At 50.3% G+C, this 25452-nt stretch overlaps 1 protein-coding gene across 4 annotated transcripts in view; it reads left to right on the forward strand.

Annotated features, from left to right (window-relative positions):
- MACROH2A1 (macroH2A.1 histone) overlaps positions 1-25452 on the forward strand; it is an 80045-nt gene that overhangs the window by 11402 nt on the left and 43191 nt on the right. For all 4 annotated transcript variants that reach the window (XM_086703642.1, XM_086703631.1, XM_086703650.1 and 1 more), the window contains exons 3-4: positions 20406-20512; positions 20940-21137. In XM_086703642.1, coding sequence (XP_086559768.1) covers positions 20406-20512; positions 20940-21137 — 305 coding nt within the window. The remainder of the gene's footprint in view (positions 1-20405; positions 20513-20939; positions 21138-25452) is intronic.

Raw genomic sequence — 25452 nt, forward strand, 5'->3', positions numbered from 1 at the left:
ATTCCGTTTGGTCATTTGGTTAAGGTGGTGTCTAATGGACTTCTGTACCTCCTGAGTCACAGTCTTCACCCGATGGCTTTGGCATCACTTGATGACCTTCCCTGAATCCGTTATAACTGTAGTGGTTATAAAAGAGTGATTTTTCTATTTCTGTCATTTCTGTTACATTTATCAGTTGGCACTCTTCAGTAATGAACTTAACTTTCCTTCTGCCCTTCCTCTCTATTTCTTGTACTCTCAGTGTTGCTTCATGGACTTCGTTGGTTTAGTGGGTAATACACTATCCTTTCATTGCTCTGTATGGTGCTCACCTTGTCCCACATTTGACCTTCAAGCTGGTTCTGCTGTGCTTTGCAGCGGCCTCTTCCATTCTTACACATCTTCTTGCCTTTTCACACAATGCGATGTTCTAGACTCACCCTGAATTTTCCCAGCACCGGTCTTGGAATCAGCTCTTTCTCTGGCGGCGGGGGGGCAGGGTGGGGGGAGGGAGAGAAGGGGTGGTCCTTTTCCCAGAAATAATCTTACTGGTCTTACTGGTGGCTCCATGGCAATTGTGGGAAGCCGGCTGGGCAGGGATGTCACCCCCATTTTTAGTGATGACAAAACCAGCCTTAAAGCATAAGAGAACTTGCATAGGGTCGCACATAGCCAGTGAGGAGTTGGGACGGGACGCAGATCCTGCTGGCCTGTTGTAATGCTTTTACCACTTACTGTTCCATACATAGTCAGGGTAGCTGGCAGGATTCTTGCAGCCTTGATTCTTGCAACCAGCCCTCCTCCAGCCAGACGAGGAGACTCAGCAAGACAAGGTTTCCTCTTCCAAAGTGGTAAGAGGAAGCAGAAGAGCTGGGTTACCTCTTGCTCTCCCTGGTCTCTCATTAAGGCAAGAGTGAGGGTTCTTCCATAAAGAACATGGTCCTGAGGGATATGGTGTCTTTGTTCTTTTGAGAGCATCTAGGCAGGAAAAGACATGGGTGTATTACAGTTGGGAGGCATCTGTACTTCTGGGACATTTAACCCTTGGTTCCTCAGAGACTCTTTTAGGTAGCATGCCTGGCAGCATGCGCTAGTCGTGATTCTTCTCTTCTGTAGATGAGGAAACAGAGGACTGGAGCTTGTGACGCAGGCAGGAAAACAATGTATAACATTGGCAGTCAGGGGCGAAGTTACTAGACAGGAAGCAGAGGACATTTCTAATTCTGGCTTGGCGGTTGTATATGCTCTGTGACCTAGAGTGATTCACTTAACCTGTGTGGACCCCAGTTCCCCTACAACTCAAAATGTTGATAACAGCCCATGTCCCACCAGCTCCAGGCTGCTGTGACAGCCGCAGGTCTTTGTTTGAGCACAACGGGAAAGCTCATGTACTGGGCATACCCAGCTAGGCCACGGTTCCTGGTGCCCAAATGCCATGATGTCCCTGTCACGGGGATGTCCACAGACACTACCGGTAGGTCAAGTACAACATCAGTTTCGTGTCTTCCATCAGGCTTCTACCATTTAGTTTGCTGGGGGGGAGACCATTGCTCCGGCATATCTGAGGCAGTTACTATGTGTGCCACGCAGAAAATCTAGTCATCTTTGGTTGCCTGGCTGGCTCTGGAACTGAGCACAGTGCTCATGAGTTTGAGGCCAGTGGGTCCATTCTCATGGGGCCAGAGACCCTGACTCTTTGCACCCACAGCATTATGCCTTTCCCGCCCCTGCTCTCGTGGGTGTGTGGGAGTGGTCACAGAGGGGTGTGGGAATGGTCAGGACAGCCCATCACTAGGGCTAGAAAGTAGCTCAAGGCAAATCTTTACTCAGGCAGCAGCCTTGTTAACCCCTGTGTATTAAACATCATACATATTTTTAAGTTTTACCAAGTCCTCCCAGGAGAGCTACAGTTAGCTGAATCTGAGCCACTTTTTGCTGCCCTCACATACTGCTGAGTCATTGGCTTGACCGTTGCCTTATGCCTGCCCCCAGCATGGTGCCTGGCCTACGTGACAGACACCTCGGGAGACATCCTGAGCCATCAGTCACTTTTGTGGTTACTTGAGTCCTGTTCCCTGATGGGAGAGTAGCTGAGCTCTGGGGCCCTATCCAGTGAAAACACTGCTCCGTTCTGCCCCTCAGAACAGTGCTTGCACACTGACTGACCAGCCCTAAGCTCCCTGGGCTGGGATGTGGGAGCATGTGGGTATTTGGAAGTTCTGAGCATCTGCCCAGTCACAGCTTTGGTTTTGATCCATGAGTGAGAAGGGAAGGTGGGACAAGCCCTCTTTCTGTCCCGCTCTTTGATTTTATTTCCCCGAAGACACTTTCTGGTTTGTTCCACACACTTACTGAGCATCTGCTGTGTACCAGTCACCATGCTAGGCCCTGTATGAGAACACAGGAATGACTGGGGCCTGTTCTGTGGGGCTCATGGTCTAGTCTGGGAGAAAGAACCAACCACACCAGATGGTTACTGCCTGTGATAGATGCCACAGAGAGCATAAATAGGCCTAAGTGGGGCTGGGCTAACTGGGGGCCTGGAGATGAACTGGCTCGGAAGGCTTCTCTGAGGAGATCTCAGCTGAGACCTGGAGAAAGCTGTGCGGCCAGCCGGCCCTGTGAGAGCTGGGAGAGGCGCAGTGCCACTCACTCAACTGCACTCCGTGTGCCTGCCGGGTGCCAGGCTCATCCCAGAGCTTGGGGAAGACAGGGAAAGAGCGAGAAGCCCGAGCAGCAGCCGTCGAACAGCTCAGGGCCTAGACAAGGATGCGGCACAGACATCATGCTCTAACACCAGGCATGTGAAGCGAGCACCACTCACTCAGCAGGTCCTCACCGAACCTGCATCTGGCCCAGGGATCGAATCCAGAGCAAGACCTTTCCTTACCCCTCAGAGCTGCCTGTCTGAGTCCGGCTCAGGCAAGCAAAAGGCGGTGATGCTGCAGAACTGTACGTGCTGCTGGTAGGTGTCAGGCCAGAGGATGCTTGTTAACCCGGTAACCAAAGCTTCCCTGCCTGTCCAGTCGTCACCTGAAGAGGCTTGTGGAAGGATTATGTTCTCTGCACAACCCAGACTCTTACAGGTGGTACACACAGTTGCAGGCACGGTGATGGCGGAGTGCCCCATGGTACCCTTACACATGGCTGGGCTAGGCCTCCTGCCTTCAGCAGGCCTCAGTGGAGAGATGAGGGGTCTGAGAGGGCTTGCTAAGAGGACTGCTGAGCTACAGGGCCCTGGTGGGACTAGGTGGCTGTGGAGCAGGGAGCTGACATCTCCTTGGTGGCCGGCCCTGGGGACCATGTGGGACGCCACAGTGTTCAGTAGACATCAGGAAGAGGCAATGGAGCTGGACGGATAAGATGTGGACCCAGGTGCCAAAGCCGCCCTTTCATTACTGTGGCCTCAGATAAGTCGCTCACATTTCTGAGCTGTGGTTTGGTTATCTGTACAATGGGGTTGTGGGGAGTGTCTCCCAGAGTTCTAGAAGCTGCAGTGAGAGGATGCAGGGGAAGTGCTCTTCCCACACTCTCACGGTGTAAGTGCCCAAATCTCACGTTAGCATTTGAGAGAGGAGGAAGTCCCTGGTACTCCTGCTCTGGCTGCTGAGGTGACTTTCCTTAGGGCTGGTGATGGGGGCTGTCACCGCCCGCTCATGCGTGTTATCCTGCAACTCGCCAGAAGCCTCCGGGCCTCACCAGACGCCTGCAGGATGCCCTGGCAGCTTTAGGCCCTACTCTCCCTGCTCTGTTTCAAGTGGCACTTGATTCCTCCTCCTGAAGCCTGTACTGGCCTCACCACCAACATGTCCTGTTACCGAACTCTTTTGTCTGATGTTGGAGGCCACTTCTGACTGAGCATCTGGCACATGCATGGAAATCTTCTTGGAAGATTTCTTAGTTAGCCAGGAGCTGAGCATGCCAGAGCTGAGGCCAGACCACCGTTAAGAGAGCCTGAACCAGGGTGCCTTGGGTTGAGCCAAGTCAAGATCTTGCAGCCCGTGAATTTGAACCCTGCGTTATGCTCTGTGCTGACAGCTCAGGGCCTAGAGCCTGCTTCAGGTTCTCTGTCTCCCTCTGTCTCTGCCCCTCCTCTGCTTATACTCTCTCTCTCTCTCTCTCCCAAAAATGAATACATGTTTAAAAAAAAAAAGTGTCTGAACCACCAGCAGCCCTTCAGACAGGGGACCATCAGAGCCCAGTGACACCCCACCACCACCCTCCCGCCCCTGCCATGCAGAGCGTGTTTTCAGTGGTGAGGGACCACATAGGTTCTCCTTCGTACAGTCTTCTCCCGGCTGGGGTAGATGTGGGAGGAGGTTGTAGCTTTGCATCTTGCTCTGAAAAGTGAAGCAGGCCTCTCTTTGTCCTCTTGGGTCCAGAGCCCAATCATCTGCTGCACTTAAAAGGAAAAAGGCAACACTTGGAACCAGCTTGGTCGTGGCAACCAGATAGCTCCTTCCCCAGATCCAGCTTCCCTGCCGGACTCTTTCTGGAGTTCTCCCCAAGCAGTGTGACACTGTCCACTTGTCTTCTCAGTGTGGAGGACTATCTGGGCCTCCCTCCATTCTCCACCAGGGGAGTATAGCAGCCTGTATTGCTCTTGGGGCTCTGTGAGGATTGACACTGCATCTAAAGTGTTTAGCCAGCTTTCTTAGTAACCTCTCAATACATGGTAGATGGAAGTAAGTGTTACTGCATGGAAACTGAGGCAGTCAGGGCAGCCCCAGTCCATTCATTGTCTTTGCCCCCATGGTACTATGGTACTTCTCCCTTAAATGATATGTAAGGGAAGAGGGAACCTGACTTTAATCAGTTCAGAAGCTTCTGGAATCTCTCCTCTGTGCCCAGCATAGCACTACTGGAAGGTATAGGAGATGTGAAATGAGAACTATATGGCGTGGCTTTTGTCCCAGTGACCTTTCCATTGATGATGGGGATCCCCAAGCCCAGAGACCAATAAGGGAATAGGGCAAACAGGGTGGGGGGGGGGGGATAAGTTAAAGGTGCTTGAGTCCCACAGTTGGGGGTGGAGGGTGGTGGGAAATGAACAGTGTGTGGTAGAGCAAAGAGCAAGCACCCTTATGATTTGATGGTCTTGAGTCATGGGTCAAGGTCCTGTGGGTCAGCATTGCTCAAACAGTGCTCAGCAGAACCTACGTATCTGGTGAAATTCGAGAGGTATTCCACCAAAAAAACACGTCCCTATGACTGAGGTCAGAGATGGCTAGATTCACATCCCCTCTTTTGAGGTGGATTTTTGAATAACCTCGACAATTTTCTCAGTAAAGGAATTTGTTTTAGTTTGGGAACCAGCAAGAAATAGCTTTCTTTATGGCAAGACTCTTTAGAGCCTTTAACATGTTGGTGTCACTGTGAATCCCCATGGGAAGGAGCTGTGCTACATAGTGGTTCCCAAACTTTTATCACAGAAGTCTTTAAGGAACACCTTTAAACACCTTGCACAGTACAGTGTAGGGAACACTGGTGTGGCTTTAGCCCATGACAGATGGCACTATAGGGAAGGCTCAGTGAGGAAACAAAATCGAAAGCTGTCATGAAGAACCAGCTTTGGTTTGTTGTGGCATTGAGGCAGGAAGCTTGGCTGACAGATAAGGAGACCTTGGGTCTTCCTCTTCCATACAGGGCCCAACCCATAGAAGGTGCCTGAACGTTTGCTAGGTGAGGTGGTATCTTGGGAAGCCCTTAGCACTTACTTTGCTAAGCTGAGTTGCTCAGATATTGACTCGGAGATGGCCTATCATATCCCAGGCTCTGTGCCAGACACTGAGGTCCAAGACAAAAGTCTCTGCCCAAGGAACTTACTTCCTGGAAGGGAAGTGCCTTTGGAGCCATTTTATCCAACCCTTGAGCAAAGAACAGGCCTGGTTCCTGTTCATCAAATCCAAAAAGATGTGCGATGACATCTTTTCCTTTTTTGGGGGGTGGGGGGCAGAAACCCTGTCACATGTCCTGAGCACAAACCTCACTCTACCAACTTCCCTCCTAGTATTTAAGCTTATTTGCAGAAATTCAGTGCACTCGCAGAGGGTTTCTCTGAGAAAGATGTCAAGCCCTGGCAGCCAGCTCTCAAGACTGAATGCTGACACCTTGTAATAGGTATAGACTCTCCCAAGGTGGCTATGGGAGCAGCCTGCTGGTATGGGTCCCTAAATTGTGGTCCATTTAAAAACCCAGCACCAGGGGCGCCTGGGTGGCTCAGTCGGGTTAAGCATCCGACTTCGGCTCAGGTCATGATCTCACAGTCCGGGAGTTCGAGCCCCGTGTCGGGCTCTGTGCTGACAGCTCAGAGCCTGGAGCCTGCTTCCGATTCTGTGTCTCCCTCTCTCTCTGCCCCTCCCCCGTTCATGCTCTGTCTCTCTCTGTCTCAAAAATAAATAAACATTAAAAAAAAATTTTTTTTAATAAAATAAAAAGATAAATTAAAAACCCAGCACCATAGGACTGCATTTCCACCTCTCACAAGGTAAGGCTATAGCTAGAATTTTTTTTTCCTGCGTTCTTTGGATCTAAACTACAAAATGATGACCTCTGGAGTTTTATATTTCTAAACCCCACTCCTGCCATTTTCCCAAGCCCTGCCCCTCTCAGTGCCCATGTTTCAGCCTTGGTCTTCCCTCTCCCGTATCTTGTTGGGGAACAGAGCCTCCCTGTCTTCTAATCAGTACCTGGAATCTTCTCCCCATAGATGCTCCAGTCAGAAGCTGCCGTGGTGAAGTTTACAGGGCCAGCTCCTGACCTGGGGAACAAGCAGGGTCCCCTGGGTGACCTTATGGCCACTTTGCAGACTAGATGAGTCTCAGCCCTTGTGCCTAACCACATCCTACAATAAAACCCTAAGGGAAAGGGGTGACTCTTGCGAATATACCTTGCTGTCTGGTTTGGCTGACGAAATGATCATCCTTATCCCAAGTTTCAGCTTGCTTCATTTCTGATCTGTAACTGGGTCAGATGCTGTGTATGTCTCCTGTGTTAGGGGCTCGGTTGCACCCCGTCCCTGCCCTGTCTCCTCTCAGTGCAGGAGGGGGAACCTTCCCTTTCAGCAGCCCGTCCTGTTACACGGATACTCGGTTCAGCAAACACCTATCGGGCTTGGTGCTTCTGGCCTAGGAAAGAAAGGATCTGACAAGCTTGGCAGATTGAGGTAGGCAGAGGCTGCCCTTGGCTCCATCACTTACCTGGCCTCTTTACCACTTTCCTATCCAGGACACCTGAGTATGTCCTGTTACTCCTGCAGCTAAAAATAGGGCAGGAACAAGAGGACAGTCAGGCTGGCTCCTTGATGCTCTGAGGCCCCCCCAAATTCCTCCTGAGTCTCTTGCTTGTCTGCCTGACCACTCCTACCTTAAACTAACACTTCAGGCCAGGACCCAGCTAAGTCTTGCTGGCACCTTCTTGGGCATTCATGCTGCCCTCAGGCTCTCACCACCCCACAGTGCTCATTCTTCTGCAAAGCCCTTTGCCAGTTTATTCTCCTGAACACACACACACACACACACACACACACACACACACACACACACATGAAAGGGAAGAGATTTAATGAGCCAGAGGGCTGCAACTAGAATGAAGCTGGAAACACTGGAGTTGAGACTAGTGTACTGGACACCCATTGTGTGCAGACCATAGTTAAATTCATATTCCCATTTTGGGTGATATGAGCAGTTTGTGTTTAAAAATGTTAAAAATGTAAGAATATAGGGGCACCTGGGTGGCCCAGTCAGTTAAGCATCCGACTTCCATTGAGGTCATGATCTCGCGGTTCGTGGGTTCAAGCCCCGCGTCGGGCTCTGTGCTGACAGCTCGGAGCCTGGAGCCTACTTTGGATTCTGTGTCTCCCTTTCTCTCTGCCCCTCCCCAATTGCACTCTGTCTCTCTCTTTCTCAAAAATAAATAAACATTACAAAACACCTATTTTTTAAATGTAAGAAGCTAAAGCTCATCCATAATGCCATTGCCCAGAGATAGCTGCTGGGCCTGACTGCCTCTTGTGTGTATGCACACACGCATGAAAGGAAGTTAGATTTTAGCTTCAATATTTGTTTTTATTAATATCTGCGATTAACGATCTCCACTGATAGCCCATCACAGAAAATCATCATTATACATAATCTTGCAGAGCCAATCATGTGTTAACTTAGGAGGTGCTCCCACCTATGCTGCACTGTTAGTTCTCCCTCAGCCTCCCTGGGGGAGTAGATGATTCCATGGTGGGTAGACATCCGAGGAGTGCTTGGGAAAGCAGTTTATCACAAGGTGCCTTTGACATTTTCTTCGTCGTGTGCTGTCGGCCTGCCCGCCTGTTAGCAGATCCAGGGTGGGCAGGCCTCGGGGCTTGAGGAGAGAGCCTGGAAACCGCCACAGGTGCGATGCCTGGAGCTTCGCTACCCCAGGCAAGATGTGGAGGTAGAAGCCCGGCTTGACAGCACCCTTCTCCCACAAGCACGTGAATCTGCCATGGAGCTCAAACACTGAGTTTCTATCTAGTCCACCACCCAGTCCTTCCAAAGGGTCCATAAGGTGGTCCATGAGAGTGTAAGTGTGACTGGGGTCCACTTCACGAAACAATGGCCCTGCTACCCCTCCCTTCTCGGGGCCGGGGGCTGGACTGTGTCACTGGGATCAGAAAGGAACGGCCTCATTGCTTTCTTTTCTCCCAGGGTGTGGCTGGTCTTCTTACTCTCTTAGCAGTGTCTTTCACAGAGCTGAAGTGTGTGATTTTAATGAAGTCTGGCATCTTAATTCTTTTTTCATCTATTATGCCTTTGGTGTTGTCTCTAAAAAGTCCTCGCCAACCCAAGGTCATGCAGATTTTCTCCTATGTTATCTTCCAGGAGTTTTATAGTGTTTTATGTTTAGGGCTGTGATCCATTTTGAGTTAATTTTTGCAAGGGGTATAAGGTCTGTGTCTAGATTCACTTCTTGGGATGTGGATTTACAGCGCTAGCGCCATTTGTTGACAACCTCTCTGTTTTCTCCAAGATAAGCTGCATTGCCTGGGAATGCTCGGTGGTCAAGGACTCTCACTGTTGCTTCATGATTTCCCTGGGAACGGTGACATGCCACTTTCATTTCTGCCATTGGGGTCTGCACATGCATCGACAAGTTCCCTCTCAAGGGCTGGGTTTTCTCTGGGGCCAGTGGAAAAGCACACAGCAAGACAAAACCTGTTTTTGGATTCAGGCAAGGAAAAAGGTGTGCCCGACACTAAGTGTGCCTCTTTCCTCTCAGACCTGCCATCTGGGATCACTTAATTGTGACTGAGGTACATCCCTTAGGATTTCATTTCATGAGGTCTTTTAGTGATAAGCTTTCTCAGGCTGTTTTTGAACACGCTTCTGTCACATCCATAAAGTTACTTCTTTAGTGTCTCTATTCTGGGATCTTTCTCCTTATAAAACACAAATCAAACATATGTTAGTGTTTCATTCTTCCATATCTGTTCATCTCATTCTTATTTTTCATTTCTGTCTTGCAGGTCTTATTTGTGGATAATTATTTCTGATCTATCTTCTGGAACTGTCTCCCAGTTTAATAATTCTCTCTTCACCTGTGTCTTATCTGCTGTTTAATTCAGTCACTGAATTTTCAATATCAGCTTTGACACTTTTACTTCTAGAAGTCCTGTCTGGTTTCCTTTTGAATCGGCTTGGTTGTTCTTTATAATTTCTTATTTTCTCTTCATTTCCAAAGTTTTCTCTAAAAATTATTTCTCTAACTAAAGTTATTGTGTATTTATTTGAATAGCTCATTTTTTCAATTTCATCAAGGAAAATGACAAATATGACTGTATATATCTAAAGCATATAATGTGATGATTTGATATCCATACATATTGTGGAATGATTGTCAAGTTTATCTGAATTATCCTAATAATGGAAGTCTTCATAAATCTATTTCTGCCAGATTTTGTTGTTCATAAAGTCTGCCTCTCTTCAAGGTTACAAAGGAATTCCCCCTGTGCTTTTGCTTGGTATTTTTATGTTTTAATTTTTTACATTTTTACTTTGATCCATTTATCCTGATACATAGTGTGAGATAAGGATTGACTTAATTTTATTTCAGATGGTTACCCAGTTTTCTCAACACAATTAGTTGAGTATCTCATCTTTTCCCTGGTAATCTGAGATGCTACCTTTACCATACGTGAAATTTCTAGATATATTTAGGGTTATTTCTGGACTTTATTTTCTGTTTCATTGGTTTGTCTAGTTACATACTTTATGTTTCTCATATCTGGTAGGTCTTTTATTGTCTTTGATTGTTTTCTTTACTAAGTGATGTTTACCAATGGTAAAATTTCCATGTTCCCCTGGACGTACAGTGAGACATTCATTTCCCTTCGTGCTCTTTTTCCTACCCAGTTCTCCTCCCAGGAGACAGTATTATTAGTTATATGTAAGTTATCTATCTTTCTAAAGATATTTTTCTTCTCCGTTTTCATTTCAAAATCTAAAATATGAAATGCCAAGAAATAATGAATCAGGATAATGGGTACATGTGATGTGCACAGACTGACACTGATATTTGAGCCAGAATCTTGGCTGGGAGAATCTGAGGGTTGTTGATCTCCCCAGTACCCCCCAGGCCCCTGAGCCAACCCTGAGACCTCACTTGAGACTGTGAGGTGAGACCTGCCTGGATCTTGGACCATCAGGGGGCTGGGATGACTTTCCTCTTGGATGACTGCTTTATAGTTCAGTTCATACTGCCTGCCATGGATCCTGAGTGTTGGCTCTAATACATGAAACCAGGCCAGTGCCTTGGAGAATGTCCCTGTACTTCCATCCTTAATCACGGTCTCAGTGGTGCAAGTGCTTAGTGTACTTGTTTAGTGATCCATCCTTAATGACCTATTGGTGAAGGAGTTACCAAGCTCTAACCAGGTGCAAGGTGCCGGGCTGGGTGCTGAAAGTTGAAAGAATCCGTGTTCATTTCAGAAGATTTGTACTGAGTGTCTGTGATGGGTCAGACATATCGGAGGTCGTATTTGTGACCCCGGGGGCTGGAACTGTGCCTTCCCCACCCCTCCCCCATCACTGTATGCTCAGCTACCAGCATGAGGGCTTACATTCTGCAGCCGCTTAGTAAATAGTTTTTTACTGAAGGTAAGAAGACCAGCTACAGGGATGAATTTAAGGAGGAGGGAATGTCGGTAAGGTCGCAGGCTGCCAGGAAATTGATGAGATGGGAGCTGAACTAGACCCGTGGATTTTTAAATGTGGCATAATTAGGGTTATGCTAATGACACCAGGCATCGGGGGCCAGACCGACCTGAGCAACAACAAGTGTCAGGCAGCTGTTGGTGGCAAATGGGAAGGCGTGGGAAGTTTATCAAGAGCTGATCTCTCACTTCTGACACAAAAGCCACTGAGGATGTCTGTACCTTGAAAAGCAGAGGAAGCGAGGAGCCACTCCACTGACTTAAATAGCAGCATCCCAGGAGCCATGCTAGAAGTACCCCAGGGTCTCTCTGTGGATGACCACCAAGAATGGCTTTAAAGAACTACTTACTAAGAGGAGAAGGAAGTGATAAGAATTCTACAAACATCTTATCTCTTGATACCTTCCCGTTAAAATATCAGCAACTAATAAAACATATTTATAGTCCTCTTGCTTTCTTTCCCTGCCTGAGGGCCTCTATGTCTAGTCAACCTAGAATAAAATATCGTGAAAGTGAAAAGCCACTCCTCAGAGCTATAAATATGTTGTAGCAAGAAGACAGACCCAAAGGGTATTCAGGACAGTGCGCCTCCCTCCATCTCCCTGTCTCTCCCGTCCCCCCTACCCCACCCCCCAGCCGCCTCCAGTTCCAGCTGCCAAGAGGATAACAGGGACTCTCCTTGCATTTGCCAGGCTGCTCAGCCTGCCTGCAGCTCTGACCCTGGCTCCCACCTTCCTTTCCTTTATGTCTTCCCTCCTTCATTTTATGTCCCACCTTCCTTTTTAGGCAAGTGCCTTCTGTGTGGTGGCCAGAAGAGCGTGTTGCCTGGTACTTCAGAGGCCTGTGACGGCGCCTGATGCTGAGGTGTCGTCTCACGGGATTACTGTCATGCCCGCGTACACAGGGAGACATTTGTAGAGTGGCCTTTACAGAAGACATTTATAAATGTCGTCCTCATTACAAGGAGGCTCTTGCTCTGCCAGAGCCCACATTTCTTGCCTGCAGGACTGTGGGAGCCATGTGGGAATCCAGGGCCTCTGTAAAAGGCTAACCGTAGGCTTCCCTTGCCATGTCTGTCCTGACGGATGCTCCTTGTGGTAACTGGTAACTAAGGTAGTCTTTGGTTAACATTTATCTGCTGCTTCTGTAAATCTGGCTGTTGGTTGCTGAAAGTCAGTATCAGAAAATGAGGGCTTTTACCTGGAGGAGCGTTGGTTTCCTTGCCCTCCGGCCTCCTCCCCAGGCCCTGGCAGGTCCCCATTCCAGATTGAGAGTGGCTTGTGGTAATGCTAGCTTTGGGGGCATGGAGGCCGGTGCTTTCAGTGCTAGGCAAAGGCAGATCGATTAAGGAATGAAACATCTGCCTTATAGTGAGCACTTGCTATGTGCCAGGCACTGGCTAAGTGCTTCATATTTGGTAGTTCACAGGATCCTCACACTTCCTATTCTGCTTAGAAGGAAATTGGGGCTTAGAGTGTAAGTAACCTCTGCGAGGCCACTCAGCATAGTGACCCGTCTCTAGAAGAGCATCTCCTGTAGGCTCTCTTCAGGAGCTCAGACCTTAGCAGTTACCAGGACAGCATGGGGGTCTCAGGGTCCCTCAGTATACTGCGCATCTCCGTTGTCTCCAGTGGACGTCACAGGAGCATGGTATGCACCCAGTCCTCTAAGGGTGGCTTGGTCCTGGGTGGAGCCACAGCCTGGTGAAGGAGGCAGACAAGGCCTCCCAAGAGGGGCAGGCCCTGAGCAGTTGCAGGGTCCTGTGGCCTGGCGTGGGCAGAGGGGACAGGGGTCCTGCAGGGGTGAGGAGTCACCGACAGGAAGGAGATGGGTTTGAACACAAGAAGGGCCGTGGCCGTTGGCATGACCTGTGCTGGGCTATAGAGAAGGGGCGGTCAGGTCACTGTCGAGGTGCTGGCTGTAGCAGCTGCAGGACAAGTGGGGTGCTGGGGGAAAGAGGAGCGAAAAGAGCCCTAGGAGAGAGGAAGTCAGTGCCCTCATACTGCTCTAAAGAGAGTCGGTGATGCAAAGAACCTAAAAAGTCCAATGCTCATAACTTGTGAGAAGCAGGATTGAGCAGGCTGTGACAGCTGTCAGGGCCTGGGGGGGGGGGGCCTGTGACCCAGAGTTGCGAAAGCTGGGGGTGCGGTGGGGAGGGGGGCGGTGCACATACCATAGTTACCTCTGTTAATTCACGCTGCGTTTTCATTTCACTTCTGACATTTTGAAAAGACAAACTGTGCATAAGGGAAACAGCACCAAAGAGGGTAGAGCAAAATGCTCTCCCCCAATGGAGTTCCACTCAGAGTATGCGTGTCTGCGTCACAGGTCCGTGAACGCGCATGCGCGCCTAAGTGCGGAGGACAGGCACCGCCTCCGCCTCCGCCCCCGCACGAGGGCAGCCCGCCCCACGAGCACTTCTTGTTCTCCTCCTTGAACGTCCCTCTGTCAGGGAAGTGTCACCACGTCAGGGCTGTTGCAGTGAGTTTCCTCTTTACGTTACCCCCTTCAGATCTTTTCATTTCAGCAGACATCTGATTGTTCGCCCCTTCCCGAGATGAATTAAGAACAAATGGCTGTGATTTTCCGTATCAAAACAAACACACATATTAACCGCTTCCTTGAAGATTAACTTGGCGTCCTTGAAAGGGAGTGAGTGGGAGGGCAGAGGGCCTGGCCCAGCTGTCAGCCAGGGGTGGGGAGAGTTAGAGCAGGCTTTCCTGGGCCCGCCCCCGCACCTCATCCTTCCACCTACCTTCCTGGGCCTTGACTTGTGCTGTCTCAGCAAACGGTTTTGGTTCTGCCCCTGCTGTGGCGCACTCTGTGGGGGTCAGACAACAGCCTCAGACCCCATCCCCAGGCAGAGACTGCCTGTGGGGCCGCCCTGGGTGCTGCATTCTATCAAGGTAAGTCTGGCAGCCACAAGGTTAATCAGGTTCAAGTGCGTTTTTCAAACATATGTAAACTGTTAAGTGTAACAGCAAAGAGTAAACTATCGGGCAAGGAAACACCAGGTTTTCTATATTGCTTTTCTCCTCCTCCTCCTTCCAACTCTCATGCACGTGCATCTATCCGTTTAGCTAGGCCGTTAGTGTGGTAGGAGGAAACTGAGGAATAGGAAGTTTAGTTTTCTTCTCCTGGAAATCCAGCCTGCTACACTTTTTAAAAAATGAAGTGTGTGGTTGTAGCCCCAATAACTGTAGTTTACATTTATGTAACCATGCTCTAATCATGGAAGTTGGTAACTCGTTAATCCTCACCAGCCCTGGAGTGACCTAATTTTTATCCCCTTTCTATAGAGAGGGAAAGCCTGCCTTGGGTGTGCGTTGGCCATTCACAGCAAGGTGCAGGAGCTGGGATTCATACCCAGGCTGTCTGACAGCAGACCCTAGTTCTAGCACGCTGCCCTTTGTGGCTCTTGCACTCCGTTCAAGACAGACCGAGGAGGTAAGCTTATACAGAAGTGCTGGAGACTTGGGGGAAGATACAGGAAGATGTTCCAGAAAGGGAAGGTACTCAGGCACTGGGCTGGGTTGCAGGGTTAGAGGAAGGTCATGTTTGTCAAGAATGAGATCTCCTTTTTGTTAATCTGTATCATGTAGAATGACCTACTTTTTACTTGGAAGTCTAAGAACCAGCTTACTTTAGAAACTCCCAAATTAAGCTGTATTTCTGTCTTACTGGGAGACGTGGGGAAGGTGGGAGACTAGACCAGATGCTCATGGGTTTTTAGGAGGGGTCTGTAACGTGGGCTTAACAGCAAGGGACAGTATGTGTCAGACTTGGAACATCTGCAGAAAAGCAGCAGAATGGCTCATTGTTACAAAATACCTTGCATCTTGCACAGAAAATGCTACCTTCTGTTACTGCTGTCGGTTTTATTTTCTCTGTGGAATCCCCAGTTCCTTTGAGGCCCCGGGACAGGCAGACTGGAGAGCTTTGCTGTGGCCTGTGAGGCCCTGGAGCTCTGGGTTGACAGCTTAGCAGGCTTCAGACTCTGCCGCTCATCTCCTGAAAAGGTGAGGTGTGGGCCGGTGGATTCTGGGCCCCCAGGGGAATTGGAGGAACTCGTGGTGCAGTCGGGATGCAGGAAACTCTTAGCATTTCCTCTCCAATTGGAGTTGATTGGGTTAAAGCTTTCCAGAATGGTGTAAAACAGTTCTGAACTCCGTGAACTGCTGAGGGAGGCCCGATGAATTGAAAGAAATACAATAAACAGATTGCTCGTCATGTTGTTGGCCTTGTAGCAAATATCTGTTTTCTCCTTGGGATTACGTGAGCATTTGCTTTCCTTTGATTTCTGGTTGTTATTTTCAATATTTCTTTTGTTAACGGAGATGCTTCAAACAGCTCTGGAGAAGCCCCCGAGTCTTCGCAAGGTTTGTGTTTAGAGTTTGGCTCAGCCTCCACACGTCACCTGTTAGCTGTTAGGAGTCTAATTCTGCAAGCCATGACTTCATCTCCCTAAAGGAAGATAGACGGAATGCTTCAATACAACAGATAGGGTTCAGTTCAAGATGTGTGTGTGTGGGGGGGGGGGGGGGGTAGTGGGGGGCAGGGTGGGGAAAGACTAAGCCTTTGGTCTCTGGGTGAACTTGGAAAGTAGACCTGTCAGAGGTATTCACGTTCAGACAGCTGGTCTATAGCTGAAAAGGCTGCCAAATAATGCCATTATTCACGGCTGTGGGAATTTTGTCAAGTGGCCTTAAAGAGATCACGTTCCATGAGGCTGGGGGCTGGGGGGCCCAGGGGTGTCTGCAGTGCTTGCTGCTCTGAGTAGAGAATAAGGTCTCATTACTGGTCTGGGCCACTACAAATGATGGATCCACTGGCTCACTACTTGCCAGAGACTGGCCCTGGCCAGGAGTGGGAGCCAGAGACGCTTGGGTGTTTTGTGAGTTAGATCTTAAAACAAACAAAAAGATCTCAAAACAAAAAAAATAGCTCAGAAGCCGGCCAGTGTTACTTGTCATTCAACATGTCCCCTTTACCCTTTACAGCATTTATCATTGGGAACCTTACCACCCTTAGAGTCCTTTCCAAGGCTGACCCCAAACCAGTTGACCCTTTGGGCCCAAACCAGTTCATTTTTGGTCATTGGTAACAAAATTTTTCCCATCACTGGCCAGGAAGACATGGCTTGAGGGGGTGGAGAACCTGGTAAGGGGTCTGTTTTTTCTCTTCCTAACTGCTCTTGCTCAGTTTCCTCCTGTGGTTTCTTGCAGATTCCATTTGTATTGGTTACCGCCCACAGGGTTGTAGCTCCTAAAAGCAGCCTCCAAAGGAGGATCCAACCATGAAGCTCTGGACACCATAGAGAAAAGGACTTGTGTCTGTAGATCTGGTGCTTTCTGGATTGTCTTTCCCAGAATCCTTTTCTCTTAATGTAGGCAGGGAAAAAAAAATTTTTAGAGATGGCCAAACCTTCCAAAATACAAGATGAATCAAGTGTAGGAAACCGTCCCTTGCAGGAAGGCATGGTTTCCATTCAGGTTAAGACAGAGCTGAAGCTGGCCCAGGACTACCCCTCCCCCTTGTTTGTGGGGGCATGAGCCCTTCCCACTGTGTATGTGGTGGGGGCCGTGGCAGGAACCTACATAACAGCTCTGACCTTAGGCTTCCGTGACCCTGCCCTTGCTGTCATTTGCAAAGACGGGATCAATTACTAGGAAGGAAACTGAACGAGGAAATCTCCTTTGGTGGCATGTGCCCTGCCCCAGTTCCCCAGCAGCCAGCACCCACTCCCTCTGCAGAGCAGATGGGGACTGTTGCATAGGGCCGAGCAGCTGGCATTGCAGCCCTCTCCTCTCCGCCTGCGGCGGGCAGCCGTCTCCTGGCCAGGAAAGCCCCTTGTGATTGCTGTTTCTGAAACTGGCCTGAGGACTACAGGGGGGGCATTTATGGAGACTTGGCCAGGGCTGAGTTCGTGCTCTGGGCTCCTGCCTTTGTTAGCTGTCAGATTCGGCCTCCGTCTTTCTTGGCTGCTGTGAACTGCCCCGGCTCTCTGCCTGCTGCGGTGCACGGCACGGTCGGGTGTGGAACAGGCTTCTCATAAAAGGTGTGTCTCAGAGGTGCTCTGTCTTGTGTGTCCCTTGACAAAGGAGTTGCTATGGTAACTACCCTCTGGAAAACATGCAGGAGTCAACTGAACGTATGGCTCTTGCTCAACTAGCTGGAGTGTGAATATGTGCCCCTCTTTGTTCTCCCCACCTGCCACACCTCCTCTCCCTCCCCACAGGCTGAGCTGAGGGCCTGCCTTTTGGCAGTAGAGGGCTAGAGGGCAGGAGGGCCAGTCCTCTTGGCACTCGCAGATTGAATGCTGGATGGGGTTTGCAGCCAGAAAAGAGTTGGGGATTTTCCTGCTCCTTGGTGAAGGAGGCAGAGGAGTGACAGCCTGGCTCTTTCCAAGGAGTTACACTGCTCCTCATCCCACTCAACACACCTATCCCTCAATGTCGCTTGCACGTGGATCCGTGCTGACTTAGCAGTAAGTGAGTGCAGGCCTTGCGATGGCCCAAGTGTGGAAGCTCAGGCCATTAGAAACTTTAGCCACAAAGCAAGAGCGCAGCGGGCGGGGGCACAAACGCTGCTGGAAGCGAGGGGGAAATTCCTAGAGAATTCATTTCCAGATTGCTGTGCCACGGGTGCTACTCGCAGTCCTTCCTGTACTTTAAATGCTTGTACATGCTGCCTGTCTCCCACCCAAATTAGCGGCCCAAACCCACCTTCTGAGTCTTTGCATCTGTCATCACCATCTTCACTGCATACAGAAAAAGTTAAAGCAGCGCTGCCTAACCTAAGACCACAGCCCTTGCCCACAGTGGCCATGGTGCCTTCTCATGGGAGAGAGCCTTCCACTGACACTCTGGGGGCGGGAAGAGGAAACTGGCCACGTCCACGTGCCTGAGAAGCCATCCTTTCAATCCATTATGCCAGAGGACTTCCGGCTCCGTTGTGGGTCTCTAATGCAGGCCAGGTAAAGCATTCTTAGCACCTTATTGGGAAAAGGTTGTAATCCAACAGCCTCCTTGTGTGCATTCTGGCTCTACAGATATGGATGGCCCCATGTTTCCCTGTGGTGTCAGAAAGTGAGGGGGGAGGGGTGGCAAGGAGCGGAGGGGATGGCTGAGGCCAGGAAGAATGCCAGATGGCCTTCAGTTCTGTGGTGCCACCTGCTCCTCTCTGGCCTTCTTGCCACTTGGTCTCCGGCCAGAGATGGCCACAGTTCACTGTCTTCCCTCTGCCCTCACTCCTAGAGCCTGTGCTCACACCAGGTGAGCCTCCCACTTCAGCTCCTCGCCAGCCATGGGCAGGACAGTAGTGTTACAGGTGTGCTGCCTCCTCAGTGAACACAGTAGGAAGAAGCCTGAGGTGGGCTCATTTCTGCATTCATGGCCTCTGGGGCCTGGCGCCACTGAGGCATCCCAAGCACCCTCTTCTCTTCTGCACTGGCCAAGATAGGCCCATCTGTGCTAGGCATAGAGACACTCCGCCATGATCACTTACAGGGAGGCTTCAGTGAAATGGCTGGAGGGGCTGTCTCCCCCTGCACCTGCACTCAGGATGCTGGGAAACAGTCTTGCTGAGACTAACGAGTCAGGGTGGGAAGTGGGCTGGTTCTCCTCCTGTCCCAGGCCCTCCCCGGGCCTCACTCTGTTGACTCTCAACTGTGAAATTCAACATGAGGGACACTGGCCTGGGAGCATCAGGTGGCCAGGGGCCTTGTGGTGCCTCCAGTGTTCGTGTGTGCTCACTGACGGGATTATGGAGTAAATGAAGTCATGCCTGGGGTTCAGAGTGGAAACCTGTCCAAGGTGTGACTGGTTTTTCACTTCTACCAATATGAGAGTTTGTGTGAGTAGTCAAGCAATTTTTCAGCATTCTGCACACACCATAGTTACTGCATTCGATTCGGCACTTGGCACTTGTGGATGTGTACCATGGAATATTGTAGACTTTAAAGACAGGATTTTCATTTAGCTAGAAGGTTTGCCCTACCTACTTTGTAATGAGTCTCAGTTTTGCCTTTGCTGGAGACATCCAGTGTTGACACCGTGACCTGGAATACTAGGAAATTTTTAGTACCAGGAAGAGGTCAGGCTTGAGCCGGGCCCAGAGGACCACGGCATGGGCAGAATTGCAGACATGGGGAGGGGGTGTAAGATACATTTTGAGACAGTCTGGGTTAAGGAAATGAGGACACAGTGATGATGTTGACAGCAAGAGCATTGTGCTGCCAGGGAGAAAAACCCTCTTGCCAAAGGGCACTGGCTGTCCCCCCGGGTTGGGTGCTGTGGCAGAGCTGTCACCCTGTCCAGTGAGAGCCTGCCCCGAAGGACCGGCCAGGGGACTTTGACTAACCACCAACCAGGGACCGAACTCCTAGCTTGCTAGCTGGTAACATTTTTTTTTTTCAGTGTCAAGCGTACAGAATGCTGAAGGAGGGACGCTTGTGTCACACACCTAGATTTAACAGCACGTAGCGTATCCCCATGTTTTACTCCATGGCATCTGTGAGAATTGTTTGAGAGACTAAATTGCAGACATCAAGATAGTTCACTCCCAAGTACTTGGGCAGGTATCTCCTACGAACAGTGTTCTCTACAGGGTACTGATACTATGGTCACACCCCAGAAAATTAATAATCCTTTAGTATCTAATATCCAGTTGACATTCAGATCTCATTTTTTCTCTAGAATGACTATTACAACTTTTTTTTTTCTTGGCTTTGAGTGTGAATGTGCAGTGTTGGACATTGCTTTGGTCAACAGATTTGCTCAGCCACCTCCCCCCACCATCCCGTGGACACATGCATGAGCCGTTGCTTATGGTGCTCGGTTGCCTCTCAGGGTCGCACTGTGGCTCTGCAGGGTCGGTCCTGGTGACGTGTGGAGTGCCAACTTCGGGCAGCCCATTCTGGGAAACAGGTTCACATGTCAGCTCTACCACTTATCACCCAGAGACCCTCAGCTCCTCCCTTCTCTCTAAGCCTCCGTGTTCGCATCTCCAAAACAAAGGAGATGGACTGGGGGCCTCCTGGCTCCGTTCGGTACCTCTGTGGCTTCGCTTAAAGTGTGGCCAGGCAGGACCCCTGCAGCTTCATACCTCAGGGCAGCTGTTTGATGAGGCTGCTGCCTGTGCCCATTCACAGCACCATGAACTGTGGGGGGGATCAGGAGGATGCCCGGGACCCCCTGATGCTCTAACATGACCAGCTGCTCTACCCCTCTGCTCCCCACAGCTGAGATTCTGGAGCTGGCTGGCAACGCAGCAAGAGACAACAAGAAGGGGCGGGTCACCCCCCGGCACATCCTGCTGGCCGTGGCCAACGACGAAGAGCTAAATCAGGTATGGGGCTCTCCTCCGCGTCCCGCACGCCAGACACTTGTGCAGGCAGTCACAGTGGCCGAGAGACGGAGGGAGGTTGGTGTTTGGCTGGCTCTCAGAGGTTTGGGCTGCATTTTGGACCGTTAGCAGCTTCTCCGCCCCCATGGCAGTTCTTCCTCCAGGCTTTATTTGGGAGCAGGAGGGAATGAAACAAGGTATTTGGCTCTCCCTGGAGGAAAGATAGTGAAATTTCACCAGAGTGAGGGACCCTGAGGACTTATTCCCTGTATAGTGAGCCTGGGTCTCATCAGCATCCTTGTAGATCCCGTGGATGAAGGAGCTCTTCATCCCAACCCAAAGCAAGAATGTGAATGGGCAGGGCCGGCTTCTTGAAGGTCAGAGACAGGGTGGGCTGGCTCACCATCTGCTACTTTGATTTTCCTGCAAGCTGCTAAAAGGAGTCACCATAGCCAGTGGGGGAGTGTTACCAAACATCCATCCGGAGTTGCTAGCAAAGAAACGAGGATCCAAAGGGAAGTTGGAAGCCATCATCACACCACCCCCAGCCAAAAAGGCCAAGTCTCCATCCCAGAAGAAGCCCGTGTCTAAGAAAGCAGGAGGCAAGAAAGGGGCTCGGAAATCCAAGGTATGTGATTTGGCAGGAGTGGGCGGGTTGGGGCAGGTGCAAGCAGGTGAGGTCATGAGTGGCTCCTTTGTGCTGAGACTTATCCAAGGACTAAGGAGGAACATATGGGAGCTGCTTGCGGAGAGGCTAGTCCAGCTCAGGTGGGCAGAATTGGGGGACCGGATCCCGGTAGGCAAGGGGGTGTGAGGAGGGTCTGGGGCAGATAGCCCCAGGCTGGAAGAGCCCATTCCTGGCCTGCCAGGGAGATGCTTCCACCTCTGGGAAGGGACCTGCGTGTGCAGGAGCTTTCCTGTGCTAGGGGTGGCTGCCGTCGGGTCCTACCCACAGGTACTGGCTGCCTCTCGGAACTGTCACTGTGTTACTGTGCCTGCGTGTCCTCCACTGTGCATCTTCCAGTAGGATGGTTCGGACAGTTGGCTCTGTAGGATGGTTGCCTTGTTAGGGAGAAAAATAGATGTGTTATTCAGGTGCCCCTACCAGATCCAGCCTACACCGAGCAGGTCCTAGGTGCTGGTCTTTTTGTGGTGAGTGAAGCCCTCTCATTAGTGTGACCTAATGTTTTCTTGGGTGGGGCAGGCCAGCTGATCCCCATGTTCGCTCCTCACTGCACGGAGCACAGCAGCCCCCCCTCGGGAGGTCTGGGCCTGCAGGTGGTTGCTCTTACCTGTCTGAGTATCAGCAGGATCAAGGGCGGGCGCAACTGGAAGCAACTGGAACACGTGCTCCGTGTTCCTCCCTCACCCGTCCCCGCCTTTGAGCTGTTGTCAGAACCTCCGGGGCCAACAAACGAGGGACAGTGCAGTGAAAGCTCATCATCAGTAAAATGGAATGTAAGCTGCCCTGCCCTGGGCCCCCCCTCAGGTGTGATCCTTCTGGTCTCCAGCCAGATGAGGAGGAATTTACCCCTGGCAGAAGGCAACCTGGCTGTTTTGTGAGACCCTCAGTAGTAGCTGGTGGAAATGCCTTGTGGGTCAGATGCAGTGTCAGCACATTCTTCCGAGCAAAACCCAAGCCTCTTACCCGATGAGGTGGTGAGGACACCTTCCCAGGACAGGCTGCAGCAGCACTGACCCGGGGCTAGGCTCGGGGCCACACTCCCGGTACATCCTCTCCTCTGAGCCAGTCCACAGAGCAGGCCCCAGGCTCCCAAGTTTGTGTCTACGCTGTTCGCTGGCCTTTGGTGGTTGAAGTTCTTGTACACCCTTCTGGGCGCGGACACATGATTCCCTGCAAACAAAATCTGAATTCCTCTTGCCACTAGGACACCACCTTGCCCTACCCCACCCCACCTGAGGATCACTCCCAGCTCTGTGAGAGAGAAACCTGTTCCTGAGGAGTGTCCTGTAGGTTCTTGCCAGGCGCTTGTGCTCCACCTAGTCCCGGGGGAGGCTCAGGACCAGGCGAGGATGTCGCAGAATGCTCTCTTACTCATGCTCACCAACTGTAAAATTAGCATATTGAACCGTTCTAGCATTTGCATTTGCTGGGAATAGTGGGGCAGGGAAGGCAGGGGAAAGGTGCATGGGCAAGCCTTTCTAAATGTTTGAGGATCAAGATGCCAGGTCCATCATCTCTTGAACATGGGCCTCAGGGAGCTGGTGCCCTTAGTGCTTGGCTGAGCCTTCTTCTGGCTGTGGCCCTCGCCATGGCCCTTGTTAATGCAGGCCCACTGCTGGTTGGCGTCTGAGCAGCCTCTCTGATTCTGTGTCTCAGGCAACCCTGGGCTGAACCCCGCTCCTGTCACCCCACTACTTCCCCTGTTAGTTCCTGCCTGATGACTTTCTGCCTTCCCACTTAAGCGAACACTAAGAATGCTGTGTCTTTCTTTTTGGACTTCAAATGAAGGGTGTGTGTGTGTGTGTGTGTGTGTGTGTGTGTTCAGCTCCTAGTAGCTATATTTGGAATTCAGTGTTTCTAATAACCATATGCCAATAATCACTCGAACATTCAGCTTTTCCCTTGATTACAAAAGCAGGAAGTCTGTTATGGTGGTCTGTTTTTCTTCCACACAATAAAACACATTGTCTGCTTACTGTACCAGTATTTGGCTAACATTAAACCCTGGGGGAAGCTGAAATTGGAACCGTGAACAGCTAATTTTCAAAACATTTGTTTAATGTAAATTGTGGTGTCAGCTCCCAGAAACAGCAGAAAACCTGCATCTCCAGGTTTAAGTGGAATGTTCTGAAAATAACCTTTCCAGAGACATGCAGAGAAAGCCTTCCTAACATGCTAAAGCACTTGGAGTAAAAGGGAGTTGGTATTTTTCAAGTGTCAACACGTGAATTCCAAATCATAATTTTCCCCCCAGTTCTATGTAATTGGAGGGTTTTGAGAGTCTCCAGTTGTGACAGCTGAGTCAGCTATTGTGGAACCGGTTGGAGAAGGTGCCAAAACCCACCGCAGCCAGGAGTCCGGGGCCCTGGTGGTGCCTTAGGTCTCCTCCTTCCTACTTGGGTGGCCTCAGCCAAGTCTGTGCCTCAGTTTACCCCCTCCCATGAAATGAAGGGGTGCAATCCAGCCTTATGCTTCAATGACTGTGCCTATTTGCATCATGTTTCTGACGAGGTAATAGGTGTCAGAGTTGGGGTGGTATGAAAGAGAGTGCTGTAAGAAGTCCCCCTTTCGCCACGGCCCCTCACTCCTCCCCAGAGCAGTCTCTGCAGTGAATTTTTATGGGCCTTTCAGAAAGTCTACGCATGGAAAAGCGTATAGGCCCATACAGTCCTCCTCGTCATACCTGCCTTTGGATATAAATAAGTCCTGTTACCCAGTGCTTTCGCAGGGTGGGGCAGTGCTTAAGGGCGCCTGCTCACTGGCTTTGTGGAGAAGGACGGGAAGGGTGTGCAGCACACGGGTTGGGTGCTGCTGTTACTGACTTGTTCTACAGCTCTGACTATATGACTGGTTCTTTCTATTTCATGATGTGGTGTGAGTGGCCTCTACAGTGTGCAGTACCGTGTTAACCACGTCTCTGTGGATGAACCTACAGCTGTCCCGAGCGTTCCGACAGACAGTGCCACAGTGACCGTGATGGTTGATGGGTGTGTGTGCCCACGCACACATAGGATAAAGTCCCCAGTGTGAACTTGCTGAAGCAGACCGTTTTCCGATGGCTCTTGGTCACATCGAGAACATTTTGTGCCATTAAGAAATTCCAAAATCTGCCTTGTTCTTTTAACATTCAGCGCCAAAGTTGTCGAAAGAAGATGCGTTCGTTCAATCAGTATTCACCCAGCCTGCACGTGCCCATTATTACTCTTGGGAGTGAGGGCACAGCAGTGAACAAAGGCCCTTGCCCTCCCCTGGTGCTCGGTGAGCTCTGCTCTGGTCTAGCAAGGAGAGGCAGAGTCATTCCAGAAGGGCTGTGGGTACAGGCGGGTGCGGTGACAAAAATACAGCAGAGTGACAGCACGAGCGGTGTGACTTCACACAGGTGAGGCTTCTTTGGTAAGGTGACCCTTGAACAGAGACCTGAGAGGGTAAGGTGTCTGGGCCCTCAGGTGACTGGTAGGAGAGGTGACTGGCAGACGACCAGCAAGTAAGTGTGCCTGTCCCCCTCCCAGGGAGAACGCAACAGGACTTGGCATGTGAGGTTCCAACATTTCCATAACATGCACACCTTTGGCAGTTGGAGAAGCCTAGGAATCCTTCCCAAGATAAGGTTTTCAAGGGCATAAAATGCTGAAGATTCAAAGGAAACCGTTTATGCTTAAATCTTCCAGGTTAACACCCCTTGTCAGAATATTTACCGAGAGCCATAGGATAGTCTTTACGAGATCTCCAAGAAGATAGATAGTTGTTGCCAAAAATCTGTATAAAAAGTGCTCTCATCTAGGATTTTTCTTATTTTTTCCTTAAGTTTTTCTTCAAATTCCAGTTAGTTAACCTACAGCGTCATATTAGTTTCAGCTGCACAATACAGTGATTCAGTCTCACATAGGATTATTTAAACCTAAATCCGCACTACCACCCTAACTGAACTCCACCCCCGTGTGGAAATCACCCTCTGGATCATGAAGATAGGCTTGCTCCTCACTGCCTGGCAGAAAGCCCGAGGTGATTTTGGGAGAGCACCTGTTTCTTTTTTGAGAAATAAATATTGAAACTGAAAATTGAGTGGTGAATGTTCGGGTTAGGGATGCCAAAGAAAGAGATTGGTTCTTTCGAGAAGCCGCCATCCTTGCAATTAAGAGGCCAATTTTGCTGGCCTTTTAATGAGCTTTCTAGCAGGTCAGACATCAGGGTGAAAGAGAATGTGCATAGGGAATCCTGGATTGATGATTTCACATAAGGCATTTTGGACACTCAGTCC

This window comes from Puma concolor, chromosome A1, assembly GCF_028749965.1.
Source record: "Puma concolor isolate L17-30 chromosome A1, mPumCon1.1.hap2, whole genome shotgun sequence".
NCBI lineage: Eukaryota > Metazoa > Chordata > Mammalia > Carnivora > Felidae > Puma > Puma concolor.